The 23,716-nt window shown below is 43.2% G+C and overlaps 1 protein-coding gene and 1 long non-coding RNA gene across 3 annotated transcripts in view; one reads left to right on the top strand and one right to left on the bottom strand.

Moving 5' to 3' along the window:
• Positions 1-23,716, bottom strand: part of LOC105030208 (MICOS complex subunit MIC27) — a 55,146-nt gene that overhangs the window by 17,808 nt on the left and 13,622 nt on the right. For both annotated transcript variants that reach the window (XM_020046042.3, XM_020046043.3), the window contains exons 5-6: positions 16,573-16,671; positions 16,093-16,184 (exon numbers count right to left, since the gene is read on the bottom strand). In XM_020046042.3, coding sequence (XP_019901601.3) covers positions 16,093-16,184; positions 16,573-16,671 — 191 coding nt within the window. The remainder of the gene's footprint in view (positions 1-16,092; positions 16,185-16,572; positions 16,672-23,716) is intronic.
• LOC114830341 lies at positions 62-546 on the top strand. Its single transcript, XR_003778012.2, has 2 exons — positions 62-290; positions 403-546. It is a non-coding gene; the product is annotated as an uncharacterized LOC114830341 (long non-coding RNA).

Below are 23,716 nucleotides of genomic sequence, written 5' to 3'. Positions count from 1 at the left end.
AGATAGGCACAGATAAAGAGCCAGAAGGCAATGCAATTTTCTCTCTTTTTAGAAGATGAGAAGATGTTACGGGTTGCTTCCCCTCCGCCCTGAGTCAGGTGGTTCGGTCCCTGTTTTGTTTTTCCACCTGGAGTGCTGGGGGTGTGTTCAGTAGGGCAAGGGGCGTGGCAGAGTCTTCACTGCAGAGCCATTCTTCGCAGCTGCACCTCATCCACATGATTCACTCCAGCAATATTTAAACCCGGGCTGATCACCTCTTCGGCGCCAGTTCGTTATCTACTACCCATGTGGTACTTGGCTCTCAGTTCTAGTTACTTGCTATTATCATCCGTGTGCTCCATTTTTTGCCTTTGTTCCCTGTGTTTGTACTTACCCTGTGTTTCTCTCCTGTTGCCTGCTCAGACCTGCTGCTTCCTCTGCTGCGCCTACTAGCTCCTGGCCTCACCACCCAGCCTTCACCGTCAGCTCTCCCCCAGCTTCGGACCTGCCTACACTGTTTTCTCATACAACCCTGGCTCTCCATTAAAACCTTTATTTTTGAATCTACCTTACGTGGTCTGTGTGATCTCTCTGCGTTCTGGGTCAGACGTACTCTAACAGAACGAACTGGCCATGGACCCTGCAGAGGATTCACGTTTTTCAGATGATGAAGGCATGTTTCGAGCCATCAAAAATCAGGGAGCTCTGTTAGGACAACACGACCAGTTGATCCACAAATTACTGGAGACCAACCAACAATTATGCCAGCAAGTTGCTCAGCTTTCTTCTCAAATTGCCACTCTGTTTCTTCCCAGTGCTCCTAGTTCTCCCCCCTCTCAACCAGCTTCCGTAGCCGTGGATGCGACACTACATGCCCGGGAACCCCCGGTGACGTCTCCCGAGCCGTTCTCTGGGGAATTGAACAAGTGCCGAGGATTTCTGCTTCAATGCGGTCTCGTCTTCCAACAAAGGCCGCTGTCTTTTGCCTCAGAAGCATCTAAGGTACACTACACACTGGGGTTACTCAGTGGAAAGGCACTAGTGTGGGCAGAAGCTATGTGTACCAATCAACACCTCTCCGGGTTAACCTTTTCTGAGTTTTCCACACGTTTACGTACCGTTTTCGACCACCCAGACCATGTCGGTAACGCGTCCAAGAGATTGTTGGACCTTAGACAGGGTACACGGAGCGTGGCTGAGTACTCTATTGACTTTTGGACATTAGCGGCTGATTCAAACTGGAACGACGAGGCACTACGGGGAGTGTTTACGCATGGACTTAATCACTCAGTTCAAGATGAGCTAGCTCTTCGCGATGAACCTAGCAACCTGCACGGTCTTGTTTCCTTGGCCATTAAGATTGACAACAGGATCCGAGAAAGGAGACGGGAGAAGAGCGGACACGCACCCGTTCCTACTAGGGTTTCCAGGGCACCAAGGCCCGGTTCATCACCCCCACACAGTGTTCCCTCGGCCGCACCCGTCTCCGCTGCAGGGGACGAAGAGGAACCCATGCAATTGGGCCGGGCTCGGCTATCCCCAGCCGAACGCGTACGACGCCGACAGGCAGGTGAGTGCCTGTACTGTGGCAACTCCTCCCATTTCCTTGCTGCCTGTCCTGTACGCCCAAAAGAGGAGGCTCGTTAGTGAGAGTGGGTACACTAGTGAGCCCCATCCCTGTAACCGAACCCACATCCCCTCGTATGTCACTCCCTGCCACACTCCAATTAGGTATGTTATCACTGCCGTTGACGGCCCTCATCGATTCGGGGGCGGAAGATAATTTCATTGACTTGAATTTGGCTAAACAGGCTGACATTCCCCTCGAATCACTCCCATCCCCTATCAAAGTCACAACCATTGACGATCAGTGTTTGACTACGGTTACCCACCAAACCATTCCAGTTACTCTCATTCTCTCCGGCAATCACAGAGAAGAAATCACCCTCAAAGTTGTGTCTGCCTCCGCATCTCCTCTCATTCTCGGTTTTCCTTGGCTAAAGTTACACAATCCTCACATAGACTGGCAACACAAAACCATCAGTAGTTGGAGCAGTTTTTGTCATTCCACTTGTCTCGGTTCGGCTATCCCTCCCAACGTGAAAACCCCGACTGCATCAGAGAACCTGCCCGATTTGTCCTCTGTCCCCAAGGATTATCTGGATCTATCGGAAGTGTTTAGCAAGGTGAAAGCCACGTCTCTGCCACCCCATAGACCCTATGACTGTGCGATTGAACTATTTCCAGGAGCCCCCTTGCCTGCCAGCCGACTCTACAACCTGTCCAGACCAGAGAGAGAGGCTATGGAGAAATACATCGGGGAGTCCCTGGCTGCAGGCATCGTTCGCCCCTCAACATCACCTGTAGGGGCGGGGTTCTTTTTCGTGGAGAAAAAGGACAAGACGCTACGCCCCTGTATTGATTTCCGTGGATTGAACAACATCACTGTAAAGAATAAATACCCTTTGCCACTGATCAATTCTGCTTTTGAACCACTGCAGGGTGCCACGGTCTTCTCCAAACTGGACCTGCGCAATGCCTATCATCTCGTCAGGATTCAGCAAGGAGATGAGTGGAAAACAGCTTTCAACACACCACTTGGACACTTTGAGTATTTGGTAATGCCCTTTGGTCTCACGAATGCACCAGCAGTATTCCAAGCTATGGTAAATGATGTTTTACGGGACATGTTAAATCGTTTTGTTTTCGTCTACCTGGACGATATACTGGTTTTCTCTAAGTCACTCACTGAACATGTCACACACGTCCGTCTAGTCCTGCAACGTCTGTTGGAAAACAAGCTTTTTGTTAAAGCTGAGAAGTGTGAGTTCCACCGTGAGTCTGTTCCCTTTCTTGGGTTCATCATTGAGAAGGGACAGGTTTCGGCAGACCCCAACAAGATTAAGGCAGTAACTGAATGGCCCGTTCCCCAGTCTCGCAAACATCTACAACGTTTCCTTGGTTTTGCAAATTTCTACAGGCGATTCATCCAGGGCTTTAGTCAGGTAGTAGCTCCCCTCACAAAACTCACCTCACCTAAAGTTTCGTTTGTGTGGTCTCCTGAAGCTGACCAAGCCATGTGTACCCTAAAAGGACTGTTTTCCACCTCCCCGGTGCTCATCCACCCTGATTCCTCTTTACCTTTTGTTGTGGAAGTGGATGCCTCGGACTCAGGTGTTGGAGCGGTGCTGTCGCAACGCTCCCCCACGGACCAAAAACTCCACCCTTGTGCTTTTTTTTCTAGGAAGTTGTCTCCAGCCGAGAGGCATTACGACGTCGGTAACCGTGAATTGTTGGCCGTCAAACTGGCGCTAGAGGAATGGCGGCATTGGCTGGAGGGGGCGGAGTAGCCTTTTATAGTATGGACCGACCACAAGAACCTGGCCTTTGCTCAGTCTGCAAAGAGTCTCAACTCCCGCCAAGCCAGATGGTCTCTCTTCTTCAGCAGGTTCAACTTTACTCTTACTTACCGTCCTGGTTCTCGCAATGTTAAACCTGATGCCTTGTCCCGCCAGTTCTCCATCTCTGAGGAGCCCAGCGTACCGGAGTCCATCCTGCCCCCTACCTGCGTAGTGGCCAGAGTTCGCTGGGAGATTGAGTCTCTGGTCAAGGCTGCCCAAGACTCGGACCCCGGACCAGCCGACGGGCCGCCTGGCCGGCTCTATGTCCCTGTATCCGTGCGGTCTGAAGTGTTGCAGTGGGTCCATTCATCCCGTTTCGCCTGCCATCCAGGGAGGCAGCGTACCCTTACGTTGTTAAAAAGGCATTTCTGGTGGCCATCAGCAGCAGCTGATGTCCGAGCTTTCGTGGCAGCCTGTACCACCTGTGCCCGAGGGAAAGCATCCCACCAGTCTCCCTCGGGTCTGCTACAACCTCTGACGGTTCCAAGTCGTCCTTGGTCCCACATAGCCCTGGACTTTGTCACTGGTCTCCCCGTGTCCGAAGGTAATGATACAATACTCACGATTGTGGACAGGTTCTCTAAATCTGCTCACTATGTTGCATTACCAAAACTACCGACTGCCAGTGAGGCAGCGGACCTCTTAGTCATACATGTATTCCGTCCCCATGGAATACCTGTGGACATTGTTTCGGACAGGGGCCCACAATTCGTTTCTCAAGTCTGGAAGGATTTTTGTTCTGCTCTTGGGGCTACTGTGAGTCTCTCCTCAGGATTCCACCCGCAAACTAACGGCCAGACCGAAAGAGCAAATCAGGACCTGGAAGCGTCTCTTCGCTGCGTGGTGGCTCAGCATCCATCCTCCTGGGCTAAACATCTTCCCTGGATCGAGTACGCCCACAATTCCCTGACCACCTCTGCTACCGGTCTGTCCCCTTTCGAGGCTTCTTTGGGGTATCAACCTCCTCTGTTCCCTGAGCAAGAAAAGGAATTGGCTGTCCCCTCGGTCCAGGAGAACTTACGTCGGTGTCGTCAAGTGTGGAGCGACGCCCGGGATGCGTTGCTCTGGACTACGGAGCAGAACAAGAGGTCGGCGGACCGTCGCAGGACCCCGGCTCCCCAGTACCAGCCTGGGCAGGAGGTGTGGCTGTCCTCCAGGAACATTCCCCTGCGGACTGACTCACGCAAGCTTGCACCCCGGTATCTGGGCCCATTCGTCATTGACTCGATTATTAATCCCTCCGCTGTGCGGCTGAAGTTGCCGCGGGCTATGAGGTGTCATCCCACCTTCCATGTCTCGCACCTAAAACCGGTCTCTTCCAGTCCCTTGTGCCCGCCTGGGGACCCTCCGCCTCCCGTTCGCATGATCGACAACCACCCGGCCTATACCGTCCGCCGCCTTCTGGACGTTCGGCGGCGTGGTAGGGGGCTCCAGTATCTGGTCGACTGGGAGGGCTATGGGCCGGAGGAGCGCTCCTGGATCTCCAGGAGTCTTATCTTGGATCTGCAGCTGGTGAGGGACTTCCATCGTGCTCACCCTGGCAAGCCGGGGCCTGGAAGGACGCCGGGAGGCGTCCGTTGAGGGGGGGGTCCTGTTACGGGTTGCTTCCCCTCCGCCCTGAGTCAGGTGGTTCGGTCCCTGTTTTGTTTTTCCACCTGGAGTGCTGGGGGTGTGTTCAGTAGGGCAAGGGGCGTGGCAGAGTCTTCACTGCAGAGCCATTCTTCGCAGCTGCACCTCATCCACATGATTCACTCCAGCAATATTTAAACCCGGGCTGATCACCTCTTCGGCGCCAGTTCGTTATCTACTACCCATGTGGTACTTGGCTCTCAGTTCTAGTTACTTGCTATTATCATCCGTGTGCTCCATTTTTTGCCTTTGTTCCCTGTGTTTGTACTTACCCTGTGTTTCTCTCCTGTTGCCTGCTCAGACCTGCTGCTTCCTCTGCTGCGCCTACTAGCTCCTGGCCTCACCACCCAGCCTTCACCGTCAGCTCTCCCCCAGCTTCGGACCTGCCTACACTGTTTTCTCATACAACCCTGGCTCTCCATTAAAACCTTTATTTTTGAATCTACCTTACGTGGTCTGTGTGATCTCTCTGCGTTCTGGGTCAGACGTACTCTAACAGAAGATGGATATTTTGTCTTTTTTGGTTGATATCACTACACACCTGAATGAACTGAATTTAAATCTACAGGGCAAGGACAATTCAGTTTGTGAGCTAATGACAACCGTCCGCTCCTTCCAGAGGAAACTTGAGGTATTCAAGGAAGACCTGCAGGGAGACTGAGCACACTTCCCAACAATGCAGGAACAGGTTCAGGGTGAGAGAGATGCATCTTCTTTTGTTGACTTTGTTGGCAAGCTGATTGTAAACTTCCACAAACGTTTTGACAGCTTCAGTCTTGGACAGCAACTCACCTTGTTCATTCAGAACCCATTCCTCATCACAGATCTCAGGGGGTTCTCCATATGCAACTAGTCGATCTCCAAGCAGATGTGGCCCTGAAAGAGCATTTTGGAGGAAATGACCCTGCCACTTTTTGGCTCCAAATGGTCTCGGAGACAGCTTTCCCAGGTCTGAGGAAAGTAGCCCTGTACATCTTGACCATATTCGGCTCCACATACAGCTGTGAGGCAGCTTTCTCCACCATGATCATAGTGAACATAGTGAGCACCTACATGTGTATGAGAATAGCCCTGACACCATTCCAGCCCAGATTTAAAATCCTGGCAGGACAAGCTAAAGCTCACTGAACATAAGAAAGTGGAGGAGTGAGATATAAAAGGGAAAGAAAGAGAAAACAAGGTGTTAAATCTGTTAAATTGTTTATAGATGGTTCATTATAAATTGGTTGAGACTGTAAAGATGTGAAATGGAGTTAAAAAAATAGAAAAAGGGAAACAAGCTTTTTCAAAAATTAAGCACTTTATTTTAAGATGCACATTAAAAAAAGCTTAAATGCAACCTATATTTTACTTGAAATTAGAAAATAAAATGTATTATTAAAGTACCCTATTATTTATAATTCAATATTCAACTTATAATTGAAGGGGCCAATTATGGATCGGTGCAGCTTCTGCAGTAATGCGGTCGATGTAAAGGTCTGTCGTGGTGAAGAAAGAGCTGAGCCGCAAGGCGAAGCTCTCGATTTACCGGTCAATCTACGTTCCTACTCTCACCTATGGTCATGAGCTTTGGGTCATGACCGAAAGGACAAGATCCCGGATACAAGCGGCCGAAACAAGCGGCCCTTCTCCGCAGGGTGGCTGGGCGATCCCTTAGAGATAGGGTGAAAAGCTCTGTCACCCGGGAGGAGCTCAGAGTAGAGCCGCTGCTCCTCCACATCGAGAGGGGTCAGCTGAGGTGGCTTGGGCATCTGTTTCGGATGCCTCCGGAACGCCTTCCTGGGAAGGCCCGTCTCACCGGGAGGAGACACCGGGGAAGACCTAGGACACGCTGGAGGGACTATGTCTCCCAGCTGGCCTGGGAACGCCTCTGTGTCCCCCCGGAAGACCTGGAGGAAGTGTCTAGGGAGAGGGAAGTCTGAGCATCTCTGCTTAGACTGCTGCCCCCGCGACCCGGCCCCGGATGAGCAGAAGAAAATGATGATGATGAACTTATAATTAATTTGTATTATCAATTTATAATTCAAGTTCAATATGAAAACTGACAATAAATATTGTTTAAATATTATTCGATGAACAATTACAATTGAATTGTACGTTCTTTATTTTATTTGAGAGTCAGTTGTTGACTACATACATACATTGATACAACTACTAGAGTACTTCAGTATGTGTGGCACTGAATCATAACGCAAGTTAGACATGATGCTCCGGACCTTTGCTTGAGGTAATTTGGTCTAACTGGACCTCTTTGAATTTTTATTGAATACCCCTGCACTAGAGGCAGCAGTACACGCATGTACCTTTAATTTAAGTTTAGCTAGGGAGTTGCGGTGGGGGATGGTGGCCGGACATAAATGCCACCGACTCAGACCCCAATGCCTGCAAGTTCAAATGACGAGAGATACACAATATTATTCCTAACCTTAACCCTAACCCCACGGGAGTACTACCAAATGTTACCTCATAACCACTGTTAGGAGCGCAGCACTTCCCTCTGCATTAATCATAATTTGACTGTCACCAAAGCAGACGTCAACAATGTAGATTTGACAGTCCATTTCCTTAAGAGTGCAGTGCATATTGTGGACACACAAGCCTTATTACATAAACATATTAATTTAACATGATTTCCACAATATATTAAAATCCAGAGTAATTAGAATAGAATAAGTAGTTAGTTAACATTTTGTTCCCTTCAGTCTCTAATACTGTCTAGCTGTCTCCCACAAATAGCATTGTTCACCCTTTACCAGAGCATGCCATGCTCACGGCGAACTACTATATGTGCGCATATGCTTTGAGCCAAACGTCTGTGCTATCAACGAGGAGGGAGCTCAATAGTGTATCTCGCTTACCAAACCAGAATTAAATTGTTTAGCTTTTTTGCTCTGTGATGGCAATTTCTAAAATTCCAAAGTTCTATGAAAATGGTAGGTAAGACAGGAAAAATCAATTGCGCAATAAACGGTTTTAATCTTGCTTGCAAGGAGAAAGTATACAGGTTACAAAGTAACGGTGGATAGTTTCTAAATAAAAACATCATTTCGACAGTATTTATTACATAGGAAGAAGGGGTGTGGTAAGATGCTGCCATCTGTTTCATGTCAATCAAACACCTTTCCTTTGTTCTATCAAATGCTATCTTCCCCCACCTTATCCTTCCTGCCATACTGTAGTGTTTACCCAAAGGGGCCAACTGACCTTACTGCCCCCTGTTGTATATCTTCTCCTATCCTGTCCTAAAACCCATTGATCTGCATCTGGACAGACAATAGATGTCCCCTATGCAAATACCAGGTCCCACACATTCCTGTACCTATCTTAACAGTGGGACTCAGTCCTTTATACAATCAGAATACATTGTATAAGAAATTTCCACAACAATCCATCCTCTTGATACCATGTCAAACCTTGGTATCAAACCTTAAACAGTTCACTCATTAGGATGTAGACTGCAACAAAACAGTACTCTTTAACAACATGACCCAGTCAATATTATTATCCTTAGTGATTAGAGAACTGAGCAAACTGAAATGTCTGGATCCTCCCTTACATTCTTCTAGATCATTACCTTCCGTATAAACTCCAAGATCACACATTGTCATCATACAGAATCATAACATAATACAGCAAAACTTTTATGTTAAAATCATCATAAACACCTATCACTGAATGCATCCTTCAATTCATCACTGTTACAAAGTTCTCTCATGCCAATTGCTCAATTCGCTGAAAAGTCCTCTCCATGGTTCAATTTGGATGTCCTTCCAAAGTCATCACAACTGTTCTGCTCCTTCAAACGTCAGACAGTCAGTTATGAACCATTTCTTTGACAGGTCGATGTAACAGAACGAAAAAGTCAGATGTATATTCCAAGGTGTTGTCCTTCATAGCTCAAATGCAGACACAGCTCTTGTTGTCTCCATTCTAGCTGCTTTATCAGCCAGGCCAGGAGAATCTGTGTGTTCTCCTTTGTGAACTCCAAGATGACCAGTTTTAGCTAAAGGTTCTAGAGCTAAAGGCCATGTAGAAAGTGACTGGTTACTAGCACCCGAAAATTCACTTTTCCCTCAGTGACTTCAATTCACTGCGTCTAATCTTTCAACACTGAAATCCTCGTGTAGCGTGTCGTCGACCCCAGGTTCCTCTCTCAGCTACCTGGACAGCAGATGAGATGTACCTGGTATGGACCCAATCAGCGTTGCATGATGTTGTGCAGTAGATCTTTCCTACGCCTCCATCCTCTTGGTCGGAGGTTGCCTTCTCCATCACATTGCAGAACCATCAGGACTCGAGTCAGTCCAGCTCACAGGAACCCAGCATCCTGTAGACGTGCAGCACCTAGACGTGCAGCGAGCCAGAGTCGACTCCTCTCTCAGCTGTAGGACAGTCTGTCTGTGTGTCTGTGAGATCCATCTCACCTCAGCCACCTCACAGTTGTCCTTTTAAGCCAAGCTCAGTCTCTCTCTGGGCTCCAACAAGTCCTCTGTTGTCGAATCGCTTTCAAGTGTTCTGTATCTGAATGTGTGAATTATCCTTGAGAAGATTAGTTCCAACTGCACAGTACATCATCACATATGTCCATCACATTAGCTCGTTGCATCTCGCTGATACATTAGAACTACACACTATTAAACACTCAAACCCTATATTTCCAATATCTCTCTACTTCTTCTCTCCAAATAGATTAGAACAGTTGAAATCAATTACAGTATCGTTATAACATTAACATCTCTGGTGCTTCTGTTCTGCTAGTGTAGCAAAATCACAATTCCACTCTTTTCTATAGTTGGTGTAACAACCAACACAAAGAACAGAAGAACACAATTTCACATTTCTCATTACTGTTCCAAAAACTCATCAGTTAAGATAGTTTGCTTTCATTGAAGTTCCACTCTCTAAGAGCAGTTCATGAACAATTCTCAGTTCACCTATATAATTTACATCTGATTGTGTTGTATCGGAACTACAATCAAATTCACCCATTGTTTGACATATAGGATCAAATACCTCATTTCAAATCAAACATTTCACACCATCTTGAAGGTCAGCTAACATAACTGTTATTTAGCCTAATTTCTCTACAAGATGAAACTTAGTGTGAACTTCTCAATCTCTTCTTATTATCCTAGCACATCAAACACTCTGAACTCCTGTCATAAATCATGACCCCCCCTTTTTACTCCTTTATCCCCTCAGGGCTCTCCCTGGAGTGGGGGGTGGTCTACTGACCTAAGGATAACAGACCCTGGTCTTGGAGGATTGTCACCTTATCACTAAGGGACACTGTTGTTATCTTGAAACACCCCAGGCATTGACAATAGTAAAACAACCTTTTTTCTCTTCATTCACCTCAAAGAAACCTCTGTTAACCATTAACTTTCCAATGATTGCTTACTAGGACAGAACTTAAATTAGAATTAGAATACCCAATTTTGATAATGTCTGTTTCTCTTCTAAAGAGTCCAAACAAGTTAAAATCCATCTCAAACTGTTTTTTTTGTGTCAGTGAGTGGAGTGCTCCAGTGGGTCTGTACCTCTCTTTACAATTTAGACTATGTAAGACTTCTCAACTTGGTTTACCCGAAATATACATTGATGCAGAATTATTTTCTCAATATCAAATTAAAACATGGCAACATTTTGTAAACATGTAAGGAATAACAAAATGTGCTCCCTGCACGTTTTTACCCACTTATTCCATAATGCATAAGATTAATATGATTACTTCTAATCAAATATTAAACTAACTGAACAGTAACACACCCATCAAATTAGGTATTGCTTAGCTACACCATTTCAAAATGGCAAGATGTATTCTACTCAACCATAACCATGTTAGATTTCACATAAAACATACATTTCAAAAACCCAATTTGACAAACTAGATTATTCACGTAACTTCTTTAAGTACCTATTTAATTCGCTTTGAACTCTAAGTTCAACTCTTTTCCACTATAGATAATCATTTCATACAATCCCCCCCTGCTTTCAAGACAGAAAATGACTTCAAGCTTGAAAGCAGAACCATTACAGGACCGAAAATGAAAAGAAAATTCTAACATGCATTCAGTAAATGTCGCAAACTGAATATCCAACCAAAACAACCGAAAATAAGAAAAACAAAGGAAATAAAAACTGTACCACACACACGGTCGCTCGTGTGAAGGAACTCCCAAAGTAGCTAATCAAAATTTGCATTTCCACAGGGAACGGCCAAACTAATTTGAGACCAACAAACATCATGACTCAATTTACCTCCTAAACTCTAGGGAATTTTCTCAATTTTAGATGTAAGTCTACGTCATTCAAAATAGTGCCAGTCAGCCAAAATCTCTACTTTCACGCATATTTCATGCAAATACATCAAATTTGTACTAGCAATTAACAATGTTGGATGACTTAAGGTCTTCACCCATACTACAATTTGATTTGAAATCATAAATGTAAACATTAAAGCAACCAAAAGGAAAACTTATTCAGCTTTCACTTAATGTTTTATCATCCCAAAACTGAACATGTGTTGGTAAAATTACCACGTGTGAGAACAGGCTGAACACTCGAATTTAACCCTTAGTAATATGCTACCTTGATATAATGTTAAGGGTGGCGGAAGCCATCCCAGTGGACCTGCCCACCCTTCCTGAAGCTCTGAGCTCAACACATATATGGTAAGCCATTAGCAAGGCCAAATGTTCCTTTATGGTCCCCAGACCATCCTCTCAATTTAGCCTACATCGTTCGTTAACTGAAGATTCTAGATTTAGTGTCCAACCTATCTAATATTTTTGCAGTTTGTAAAAATGTGCTTATCATTATCTATACAACAACTCAACATTATGGTGGAAATTAAGAAACTCTTAAGAATGGCACTCCAGGCAGAAAACAGATTTATGACGTCACTATAATCAAGGTACAATAAGAAATCCAAAGGAAACTCAATGTAGCCTTAAACACCTTTACATCAATACCCTATTTGTTCACAAACGTACCATTCCAGAATTTAAATTCCATGAACAAGTATCATGCGTTGGTTTTAAAAACACAAGTATTATCCCAGTTATCGTTAGAAAACACCTTTATTTAACCAAACTCAATTTAGCATTTAAAATAGGACGTCTAATTTTAGGTTAATTTAAACGGAGAATAAACTGGCTTTGGCTATTTGGGGAATAAACAGACCGTAGTCATTTTACACTCTTTTGCAGGCTATGACTATATTGGCTGAATCCAGTCTTCATGGAAAACAGCATGTTATCTTAATACTAAAACTTTCGCTATGGTCTGCATCCCACTCCATACAAGGAGAGAGAAAACACTATTTTAACCCCTCATTACGAAACCACGAGACCATATTTTACCAAATCACAGAATCATCATTATACCAATTTCCAAGCTATCCCTCTAATTATATTTCGGACAATATTCTCTTAAACACTTAAGTTAGCAGGCTAACACTCCCACGTGTGCCAGCCATCAGGCAAATTCAATTTCAACACAATTTCAGCACAAAGGGAAAAGCCAAAAGAGTAGGCCTCGCATAATAACCATGTTAACAACGCAATGTAAGCGTTCGCCCAAACGCACACCAAACAAGAAGAAACATTGCGATTACAAATACTTCCAAGTTAACACCAACCTCGGTAAACGAGATCCAATATTCTATCAAGGAATACTCAATGCAGCCAATCGGATCCCTCGTGCACAGGGAATACCAAAATGGACAAATGCATTTACTAGATGATGACCACAAACAGAACAAACACATGTGGCGCGTGCATATACAACTTCTGTAGCATACTGATCCAAACCATAAGCTGACCAACAATTGCGGCAATTTACAGGAAAGTATGAGATCCAATCTCAATTGCATATTTAAGTCCAACCTAAATTGCAGACGTTCAAGCAGTCCAACCGCTTATAATCCAGCACTAATCGCAACGCAATAGGTTAGCAGCATAGGAATGGTTGTCAGGCCTAACTACAGTCGCTATTAACCAAAACACCACACTTCAAACATCAACATACAGGAGCATGCTATACTCCATCACGCAGTCCAACTGCTGCACGGGAATTGGTGTCAGGACATGGAACAAAAACGACATGTTTCTAACTACAGCCGCCCTGACTGCAATACTCAAAAAAACTTCTAGTCACCATACTTACTCAAATCCATCTATCAATTTCTACAAAACCATCAAATCATCAACCACATTGTTTACTAAAGCATATGAAAACTGTATTAAGGGACAATCTCACCGGTTGATGCTCCCTCTGGTCCCCTGTCTGACCGTCCGCACCCCTCCCTCAGGCGGTTCAGCGTTCCTGCGTGTTCCCGTTGAATCACTCGCGGCAAGGCCAAAGATATTACGGGTGTGTACACCTGGTGTATACAACTCCCCACTTTTGGAACTTTTCTTGAAACTCGTAGACATGCTCAACACTTCCAAAGCGGAGCAGAAAACGGCCTCCAGCGGCCCACAGCATTTCCACGTTCACAACGAAAAAGTCCACAGAGCTTGGCCACGTTATGACTCCAACGATGCAGTGTCCCGATCGGGCCTCCAAAGAGACCCACCTATCGGTCCAGCTGAACTCCGCGGGGTGGGGTGACGGGCGATCAGAGGAGAACGAGCCATCTAACCTGAGCAAAAAAACTACAACACAGATCAATATACTCCACACTGTCTACACACCGTAGCCTACGCTTTCCAAACAACTTTTCATACGTTACCACGGCCATCTACCTCCAATCAGCCCGACAGGCCGCGCATCCATCACCGAATGAAAACGCCAGTCGCCGGAAAACCCTAATAACACTCAAAGAAACATTGTTCACATGTCCAAACACCATATACGTCAGTGATAATTTTTGCCGGTCCAGCGTAAACACGAGAGACCGCCAAAGATTTACTGTCGCACGTCCCCATGTTTCAGATTTACCCAGTAAATCTAATTTATACTCAACCAACCAGAAAGCGAAGTCAAGCTCGTCAGCCCACAAATGAGATTTTAAAAAGGTCCAACCTTTTACTGCAGATTTTAAACTATAAAGTCCAACTTTAAGTTTTTAGACCGTATTGCGTTCTTGCCTCCAAATTCAATTTCCGCAGGAAACCTGTACTGATCAAGCACGAGTCACAGCTCCCGTCAGGCACTCTTTCTCAGCCCGTCAAAGGATAAGCCTTTTCTGGACGATACTAGAATTCCAGAGCTTTCTCTGGCCGTGCACGGTTAACCTGTTAGGAAAGGACTCGAACCGATCAGGATTAGGATCCCGGACGTGCCCCCAAATTGTGATGGCAATTTCTAAAATTCCAAAGTTCTATGAAAATGGTAGGTAAGACAGGAAAAATCAATTGCGCAATAAACGGTTTTAATCTTGCTTGCAAGGAGAAAGTATACAGGTTACAAAGTAACGGTGGATAGTTTCTAAATAAAAACATCATTTCGACAGTATTTATTACATAGGAAGAAGGGGTGTGGTAAGATGCTGCCATCTGTTTCATGTCAATCAAACACCTTTCCTTTGTTCTATCAAATGCTATCTTCCCCCACCTTATCCTTCCTGCCATACTGTAGTGTTTACCCAAAGGGGCCAACTGACCTTACTGCCCCCTGTTGTATATCTTCTCCTATCCTGTCCTAAAACCCATTGATCTGCATCTGGACAGACAATAGATGTCCCCTATGCAAATACCAGGTCCCACACATTCCTGTACCTATCTTAACAGTGGGACTCAGTCCTTTATACAATCAGAATACATTGTATAAGAAATTTCCACAACAGCTCCCAACTCTGCTTTGCTCTGTTAACGTTTTTAGGTGAAAGTCAGAGCTGTAGATCATCACATTAGACTGTACTTTCCAATGTGAATGAAACAACCACATGTCTGCTTATGCATGTTTATGTAAATTTAATTGCCTCCTTAAGTATATTAAGCTGAGATAAATACACCAAATATATAGCCAATCTACCCTAATGTATATATTGATGATAATATTGTGTTGATATGGCATAACTAAATGTTTTTTGTCCTGCACGTTAACGGACATTTGTCTTTGTCTAAAAGTTATCTTATGACTAACAGCGAGGCACTAACTGCAGTGAATTTCACAAAAATAGATTAAACCATTTTATGTAAAATACAAAATAAGTATTGTCAGGGAAATTTCTTACACTGATGTGTTCCTCCTGATTAAAGACTGAGTCCCCATGTTTAGATAAGTAAAGGAATGTAGGTAGAGTGGGGTCTGGTGTTTGTCTCAGGGAGACATCCTTGAACAGCATCCTTGACCGGCACTAGTGGATTAGTTACTCGTAAATTAGTTAATCTGTATAACACTTTTAGGGTCTATCCTTGGGTGTCCAGACATTGTGGCTCCTAAAAGGTTGAATAGGTTTACCATGTGAATGTGTTTTATTGACACACATATTACCACACCCCTTTTTTCCTCCTTTAAATTATGATGCTTGTCCTGTTTTACTTTAGAGATTATTCATTGTTACTTTGTAACCTGTGTATTCTCTCCTTGCAAGAATAAACTGTTTATTGTGCATTTGAGTTTTCCTCTGTCTTACCTACCATTTCCGGAAATCGTCTGGACTTTAGAAATTGCCATCACAGTATATATCCTAAGTAGCAAGCACGTTTATTTATATAGCACAATTCATACATAGAAGCAATTCAATGTGCTTTACAAAGAAAAGCAAAATATAAAAATGCAATAGAATAAAAAGAGTCTGATTGTTACAATCTGCCAGTATCTCCACCTGGTATCTCAATCCTTGCACTCCAGTGCTTTGATGAACCCGTCAGTCCCTTCATGAGATAATCTCTGCATCAATGTCTTACCCAGACTTGCATTACAGAAAACTTGCATTACAGAAAAATCAAGTAACGGTCATGTAATTTCTCTTGTATCGTATCAAAGTTAAAAAATCTGGTATTGTGACATCCCTACCTCTACAGTGTTTTGCTACAGTGAACATTAATTAGTGTTACATTGTGTTATATAATGCTGTGCTACAGTGTTATGTTGTGCTACAGTATGGTCTCAGTGTGTGTGTTTGTGTTACCTTAAGCAGGGCTACAGTTTGGGCTGGGTAGCAGATGGATGTTGCTGCCGTCATCAATGCCAATGGAACAACCAGCTTTTTTACACGAGAACCTGACAAACACACACACAAATATAGCTATCATAAAATAGTACAAGTTCAAAATTATTTTACAAATCAAATGTTTTTTATGAAGCCTGTTCCGAACATGACAAATGGCTGTCCAGCATTTGAAGCACTTTAGATGTATAAAGAGGAGAAATGTTAATACTGTGCATGTCAAATACTTCAAGCTCAGAGTGGAGGAAACATTGACAGCACTATTGTTGGTCCTGGTGCAACGTATTACAGCAAGCAAAATTCAGTTTGGACATGTACGGCAATGTAGGGCTTAAAATTGGTATGGTGTATCAATGGTGCTAAACTGTCAAGTCGGTCAGTTGATAACACAGTTCAAACACCAGTTGATATAACACCAGAAAATCACAAAATGTGTGTTACCTCTCCGAGTTAACATCATGCCCACCAGGCCAGTCAAAGTAACTGAGGCCAGTCTGGGGAGGAAGCCAGAGGGAGGGTCCTTCAGGTAGTGGTACACATCTATAATGTCAATATCAACAACAAAGGATTATTAACACATCTGTAACCTCAATATCAACAACAAAAGATTACTAAACGCATCTGTAACATCTGTAAAACCTTAAGGATTTTTGGCTAAAATGTTAGAGTGGCTAAAATATTACTACCCCTGTTTGTAACTGTATTTTGTGATGGCAATTCCATGTATCGACACTCTTAAAGGAGTAAGAAACAGAGACAAAGTTCTCTTGGCACATTCTAACAGTTTTATTAGCTATTATACAAATATGAGAGACGCGTCAAACGCTTACAGACATAATCATCCGAGGAGTCTCTAACTCCATACATGAACAATACATATTTATTACATAGAAAAAGGGGTATGGTAAGTTGTTGCCCATTGGTCTCATGTCAATCAAACACATGCCCTTTGTTCTATCACATGTCCTGGGCTTGACATGGTGTCTTCCCTCATGTGGTTAACTTTCTCAACCCTTAAGGGAAACTTAAAGCATCTACCCAACAGGTCGGCAGATGATTAACCCTACAACCTACTGTGACTTTGTCTAGGCAGGAGGACATGGCCCAAATACCTAATAATCCTCTGATATTATACAGACGTGTGTCACAATCAAAGTAAAGATTTACATACCAGCCAATAGAAAGACAGACATTTCTCAAATGTACCTTAGTTCAAAATTTCCATAATTTACAGAGTAAGGAACAGGGCTAGTAGATTATTAACACATTTTTTCAATATATATTTTCCCAGTATTCATGTTAAGTTAGTCTGCGCCCAATATTATATATCCACTTGAAAAAGAAAACGATTTTGTGAACTGAAATTAACCCAAGAATATCCAAGTGTAAATAGGCAATGTATAATGCAATTTTTTTATTATTTAATAGTGCATTCAAAAAACCCACATAACTAGAGTGAACAAAACATTATTGGGGTTTTAGGGCACGCTGTTAGGGGGAGGAAGAGGATCGATGAAGAAAATGAACCCAGAGGACAATGAGATAGAGACTAGGGATAATGAACCCAGAGGACAATGTGATGGAGACTAGGGATAATGAACCCAGAGGACAATGTGATGGAGACTAGGGATGATTTGGTGCAAAAAAATGTTTTACCTCCTGTTGTTTATTAATATTTTGGGTCCAGAGAGATGTCAGAACCTAATGTAATATGCAAAACCTGCAACATGGTGGTTGGAACAACATGCGGCAACAGAAACTTATTTCAACACCTGAGACAGCGCCATAGGGACTTGCATGAAAAATGAGGGGCAATGAGGTCTCTTGCCAAAACCAAAAACACATTGCAAACCCAGCCAAGACCAGCCAAACAATCAGGGGCGGCAGAACTGTTTTATGATGGGGGTGTAGGATTTCCTATTTTACTGGGCATATACACTCACCTAAAGGATTATTAGGAACACCTGTTCAATTTCTCATTAATGCAATTATCAAATCAAACAATCCCATGGCAGTTGCTTCAATGCATTTAAGGGTGTGGTCCTGGTCAAGACAATCTCCTGAACTCCAAACTGAATGTCAGAATGGGAAAGAAAGGTGATTTAAGCAATTTTGAGCGTGGCATGGCTGTTGGTGCCAGACGGGCCGGTCTGAGTATTTCACAATCTGCTCAGTTACTGGGATTTTCACACACAACCATTTCTATGGTTTACAAAGAATGGTGTAAAAAGGGAAAAACATCCAGTATGCAGCAGTCCTGTGGGCGAAAATGCCTTGTTGATGCTAGAGGTCAGAGGAGAATGGGCCGACTGATTCAAGCTAATAGAAGAGCAACTTTGACTGAAATAACCACTCGTTACAACCGAGGTATGCAGCAAAGCATTTGTGAAGCCACAACACGCACAACCTTGAGGCGGATGGGCTACAACAGCAGAAGACCCCACCGAGTACCACTCATCTCCACTACAAATAGGAAAAAGAGGCTATAATTTGCACGAGCTCACCAAAATTGGACAGTTGAAGACTGGAAGAATGTTGCCTGGTCTGATGAGTCTCGATTTCTGTTGAGACATTCAGATGATAGAGTCAGAATTTGGCGTAAACAGAATGAGAACATGGATCCATCATGCCTTGTTACCACTGTGCAGGCTGGTGGTGGTGGTGTAATGGTGTGGGGGATGTTTTCTTGGCACACTTTAGGCCCCTTAGTGCCAATTGGGCATTGTTTAAATGCCACGGCCTACCGGAGCATTGTTTCTGACCATGTCCATCCCTTTATGAGCACCATGTACCCATCCTCTGATGGCTACTTCCAGCAGGATAATGCACCATGTCACAAAGCTCGAATCATTTCAAATTGGTTTCTTGAACATGACAATGAGTTCACAGTACTGAAATGGCCCCCACAGTCACCAGATCTCAACCCAATAAAACATCTTTGGGATGTGGTGGAACGGGTGCTTCGTGCCCTGGATGTGCATACCACAAATCTCCATCAACTATCCTATCAATATGGGCCAACATTTCTAAAGAATGCTTTCAGCACCTTGTTGAATCAATGCCACGTAGAATTAAGGCAGTTCTGAAGGCGAAAGGGGGTCAAACACAGTATTAGTATGGTGTTCCTAATAATCCTTTAGGTGAGTGTAAGTAAAGGTGTAATTTAACAAAAAATATGCACAGTAATACCGATATATGATTAATTGATCAACAACAGGTCATTTCTTATTTATACGTTTTTTTTCTTCTTTTTACCTTTATTCAACCAGGAGAATTTTTTTTTTTAGATAAATCAGAAAGACATAAATAAATAACAGAGACAGTCATGCATTATTCAGTCAAACCCATCAAAAGGATCTGTTAATTGTTGTTTATCGTTATCGCAAGTCAAATCAATCACAATTTCTAGTAAAAACAAGAAACCAGGCAAGCCTAGTTCAGCCAACCCGTAACAGAAATCGTTGGCATTTTGAGATTTGAACCCAGGTCACCCACATGAAAAGCTGTGTCCTTAACCACTACACCACGGAGATGTACATTTGACAGGTGTCGGTATAGCCTCTTGTCTCTATCCTGAACAAACCCTCTTATGCCACTGGCCATTCGTGAATTACATTGATACAGTTAAACTGACTAACATTATAATGCCAACATCAGATGATGCCAACATCAGGTTTCCAAGCATTTATAACCCCTTTAAGGATATCTGATGTGCAATGACAGCTCAAAACTTTAAGCAAGCAGATAGCCCATCGCAAGCAACGGGGCGGCCAACGCCCAAGTATTCCCCTGCAACCAATCAATTGGTTCAAAGTCAGTCAGCTGTCCACAAACAAGGGGTTGGCCAAATCCCAAGCATGTTTCTAACATGCCCATTACCAAACAAGTAGGACTGCTTAGTGAGACACAGGATTTAGCATAGCAATGGGCCAGAGTACAAGCCTCATGGTTTCCACTTTGGTTGAGTATCCAGCAGATAGGCCAGAGAGAGAACAGGTAGCCCAGGCCAGCAGAAACTTATCAACAGAGTCATGGAATACTGACCAAAAATATTTAAAAATCGAATAGGTCAAAATCAATCAATCAAAATGTATTTATAAAGCGCTTTTTACAACAGCAGTTGTCACAAAGTGCTTTACAGAGACACCCGGCCTTAAACCCCAAGGAGCAAACAACAGTAGTGTTGAATTTCAGTGGCTAGGAAAAACTCCCTAAGAAGGTCGAATTTTAGGAAGAAACCTAGAGAGGACCCAGGCTCAGAGGGGTGACCAGTCCTCTTCTGGCTGTGCCGGGTGAGATATTAAGAGTCCAATTGGAATAATAAATACATTTCTCTGGGCTAAATCCAGAGTATATTTGATTTTAGACTAGGTCAGAAGTATGACCAGGTGGACAAGGACAGGAACAGCAACGGTCCCCCCAAACCAGGTAATCCGCAGGTGAGGACCAGGACCTGAGAAAAGTTAGTAGTACATCCCTCATGTCCCCCAGCACAATAATATTGTGTATAGGTGAATAGGTGTACTGGAGAGGTGACAGCAAGACAACCTCCAAAAGGGGAATGATTTTGCAGGTGGTGGGCATAGACAGTTGGTCTCTCCTTATCCTTCCTGACTGATTCTTCTCCAGTTTTGCGTTTTACTGGTAGCATGAGGTGGTACCTGCATCCCACTGTAGAATCTGAGCATTAACAATTACAATATGAATGTACGTTTCATTGGAAGTGAATGTGCCTAGATAATGAGAACAACAGAAACCTCTCTGTTTAGATTCTCTCAGTAGGTAGCTGTTGTGTTTTCTGTTGATTACTAACTTGTTATTTGTTACTTTCGTTAATTACATGTTTACTTTAAACAAAGGCTACAAATGTTGCAAGTATCACTTATGGAGAAACCGTAGCCTAACAGTGTAGTGCCTCTTTAAGAGAAGAGTGAGCTGTGAAACATGTGACCAGTGTTTACTATGTTTAAAAGGAAGCGCGTTTCATTCAGTTGTTATGACTTTCAACCCGGTGTGCAGCCACTTGGTAAGCTCTCTGTTTTCTTGTCTGTTTATGAAGTACGCTTCATGTTGTCCACTGTCGCCGTGTTATTGTTGTACTGTGTTTACGTCCATTGAACGTAAGATAATATTTATACTATGCTCTGGTAGATCTAAGCAGTTTAGCTAACTGATAAATATAACGCTATGCTCTATAGTTTATAAGTTGACGAGGTGGCAGCCGTGGGACATGGAGCCAACATTTTAACCTTATAGCCTTTCTATACCATACGTGTCTATTTGTGATTATTTCTTAGCTTTATAAATGGTTGAAGTATGAATCGCGGACAGGTATTTCCTGGTTTGCCGTGGGAATTGTGGGAGCTGTAGTTTTCTGCTTGCAGAAGACTTTGCATAGGTTTGGTAGGATTTGAGTATGGTGTATAATGTTCGAAATATGAAGCGTGTACTTGATGATTATGAAATATGCTATTTATAGTCATATTAATATTATTGTGTACTTGATAAATGCTATTTATTGTTGCTTATTATTATTGGGCTATTGAGGTAAACTGATGCGGGTTGTAGCTAGTATGTTTGAAATGTTGTATTTTATATCATTTCAGGTTTATTACCTGCTGGTTATTCTTTATGGAAAATAAACAAATTAAACAGAAACGCTGAGTAATATCCTTTGTACACTGGGTTGCCCTTTCCGTGGGGAGATAACGGAACAGTAGCGCTCTAATGACAGGAATGTTTACGATGGCCATATGGCATGGGGGTTGACTCCTAAAAAGTTAGAAACGCCCTTAATGTATAGGCTAGCTGGTAATCAACATTACAGGGAGAAGAGATTGACTGAGATGAGATTGAGGTTGTGTAAGGAAGACCAGGTCCGTAACCTCATGAACAAGACTTTCTAATGCTGCAATAAATAATATACTTTCTCTCTCCCTTGACAAACGGGTATGCTAATTATTACAACCACTATACAAAACGGCCGATTTCTAACACGATGCTGCCGCGACCCGATGGATATGTTTTAACGATTCTGCTGAACTTCAGCTGGAGAGCTTAGGGGCTCGATTTGCAATCGCGAGGAAGAAGTTGTTTTTCCCGGTTACTGGTTGCTGAAAACAACTGAACAGTGAGTCATTAAACTACGCCATAGAACGAACTGTCAAGATTGCAAAAAGCGTTAGTTTGTCAAACAAGCCCTATGACGACCCGACTAGGCCGTGATTTTTATTGCGTGGAATCTGTCTGCGGGTGCGGACAGTCCGTCTCAATTTGTTGGGGCGTTGACCGGTGTGCTTCAGTGCTGAACTGTATTCCAATTATACAGTGACTTGTACAAGTAAAAATATAATGCCGTCCAGTTGTACAAATACAACAAGAGGACTGCAGCCTCTGACGCGCATGATGCGTTCATGTTTAAAAAGCAAGGCGCGAATAGGATACCATCAAGAACGAAAAGGATCATTAACAACGATGCCTGGACTCGAAATGGACAGAAAGAAAAAGAACGTTTTCCGGCTAAACAAGATGGATTCCGAGGAAGTTGTATATGGACAGATGGAGAGTGTGGTACAGACGAAGAGAGAAGACAGAGGAAAGTTAAGATGGCCGAGAAAGGACAACAGTCGAAAGGCGCAAAAGGAGACAATCGAAATGGACGAAGATTCATTCTGTTTGACCACCTGGCTGACCGACAGTAGTCTCAAGATGGAGTCTCTCTTATGGGATCCTGGAATCATGGACAATACTAGGAACTGACGTGAGCTTTCATAATCATTGGTTCAGAGTTCTTAAATGTTTATTTCCTAAAAATGTATCGTACTTAATCATTAAATGAAGCTGGAACTTATCAAGGAAACCTGATCACCTTCCTCGGTAATAGCCAAGCTTATTTAATTAAATATTACATGTAGTTTGAGAAGAAATTGAATGTTATATAGCATGTTTTAATAGGCATTCGAAATAGCCTGTTTTGTTCTGTCATGCTTGAACATGTTTTAATAGGTATTCAAGAAATAACCTGTTTTGTTGTGCTTTGTCATGTGTACTTATGTAATTTTGAGTCAAACGTATTTATTGCGTTGATGATAATGTTTAAAACCGTAAGGCCTCAAGGGGGGTCTCACAATGTAGGTAGGCCTTAATCAAGGCCCACCACGTGGTACTTGTTTGTTGCTTGCTGAGCTGTTCGCTAGCACAAGTGGGTACATCTGAAACCTATGATGAATTAGAATTTGGTACAATGATTTTCTAATCTGGTAAAATAGTCTCTAGGTTGTCTTACAAAAAGGTTAACGTATTGTGTTTTCGCTCTCTTTATATATTGTATAAGTGGTAGGATGAAGAATCCACATGGTGATAGACTTGTACGTTAAGGAGACAAGCAGTGTCCCATGAGGACTGAATTTGAATCCAATATAGTCATAGCCTTAAAAAAAAAAAAAAGGGTAATACAGCTGAAGCGAGTTTATTCCCCAACATAACTATTAGATGTATTTTAAATGCTGAATTGAGTTTGGTTAAATAATATAGTTTCTCTTATTTGTATTTACCAACGATAACTGGGATAATGCTTGTTTTCAAA

This window comes from Esox lucius, chromosome 4 (assembly GCF_011004845.1).
Source record: "Esox lucius isolate fEsoLuc1 chromosome 4, fEsoLuc1.pri, whole genome shotgun sequence".
Taxonomy (NCBI): Eukaryota; Metazoa; Chordata; class Actinopteri; order Esociformes; family Esocidae; genus Esox; species Esox lucius.
Note: the sequence above shows the minus strand (reverse complement) of the source record. Positions and strands in the feature narration are given on the sequence as shown.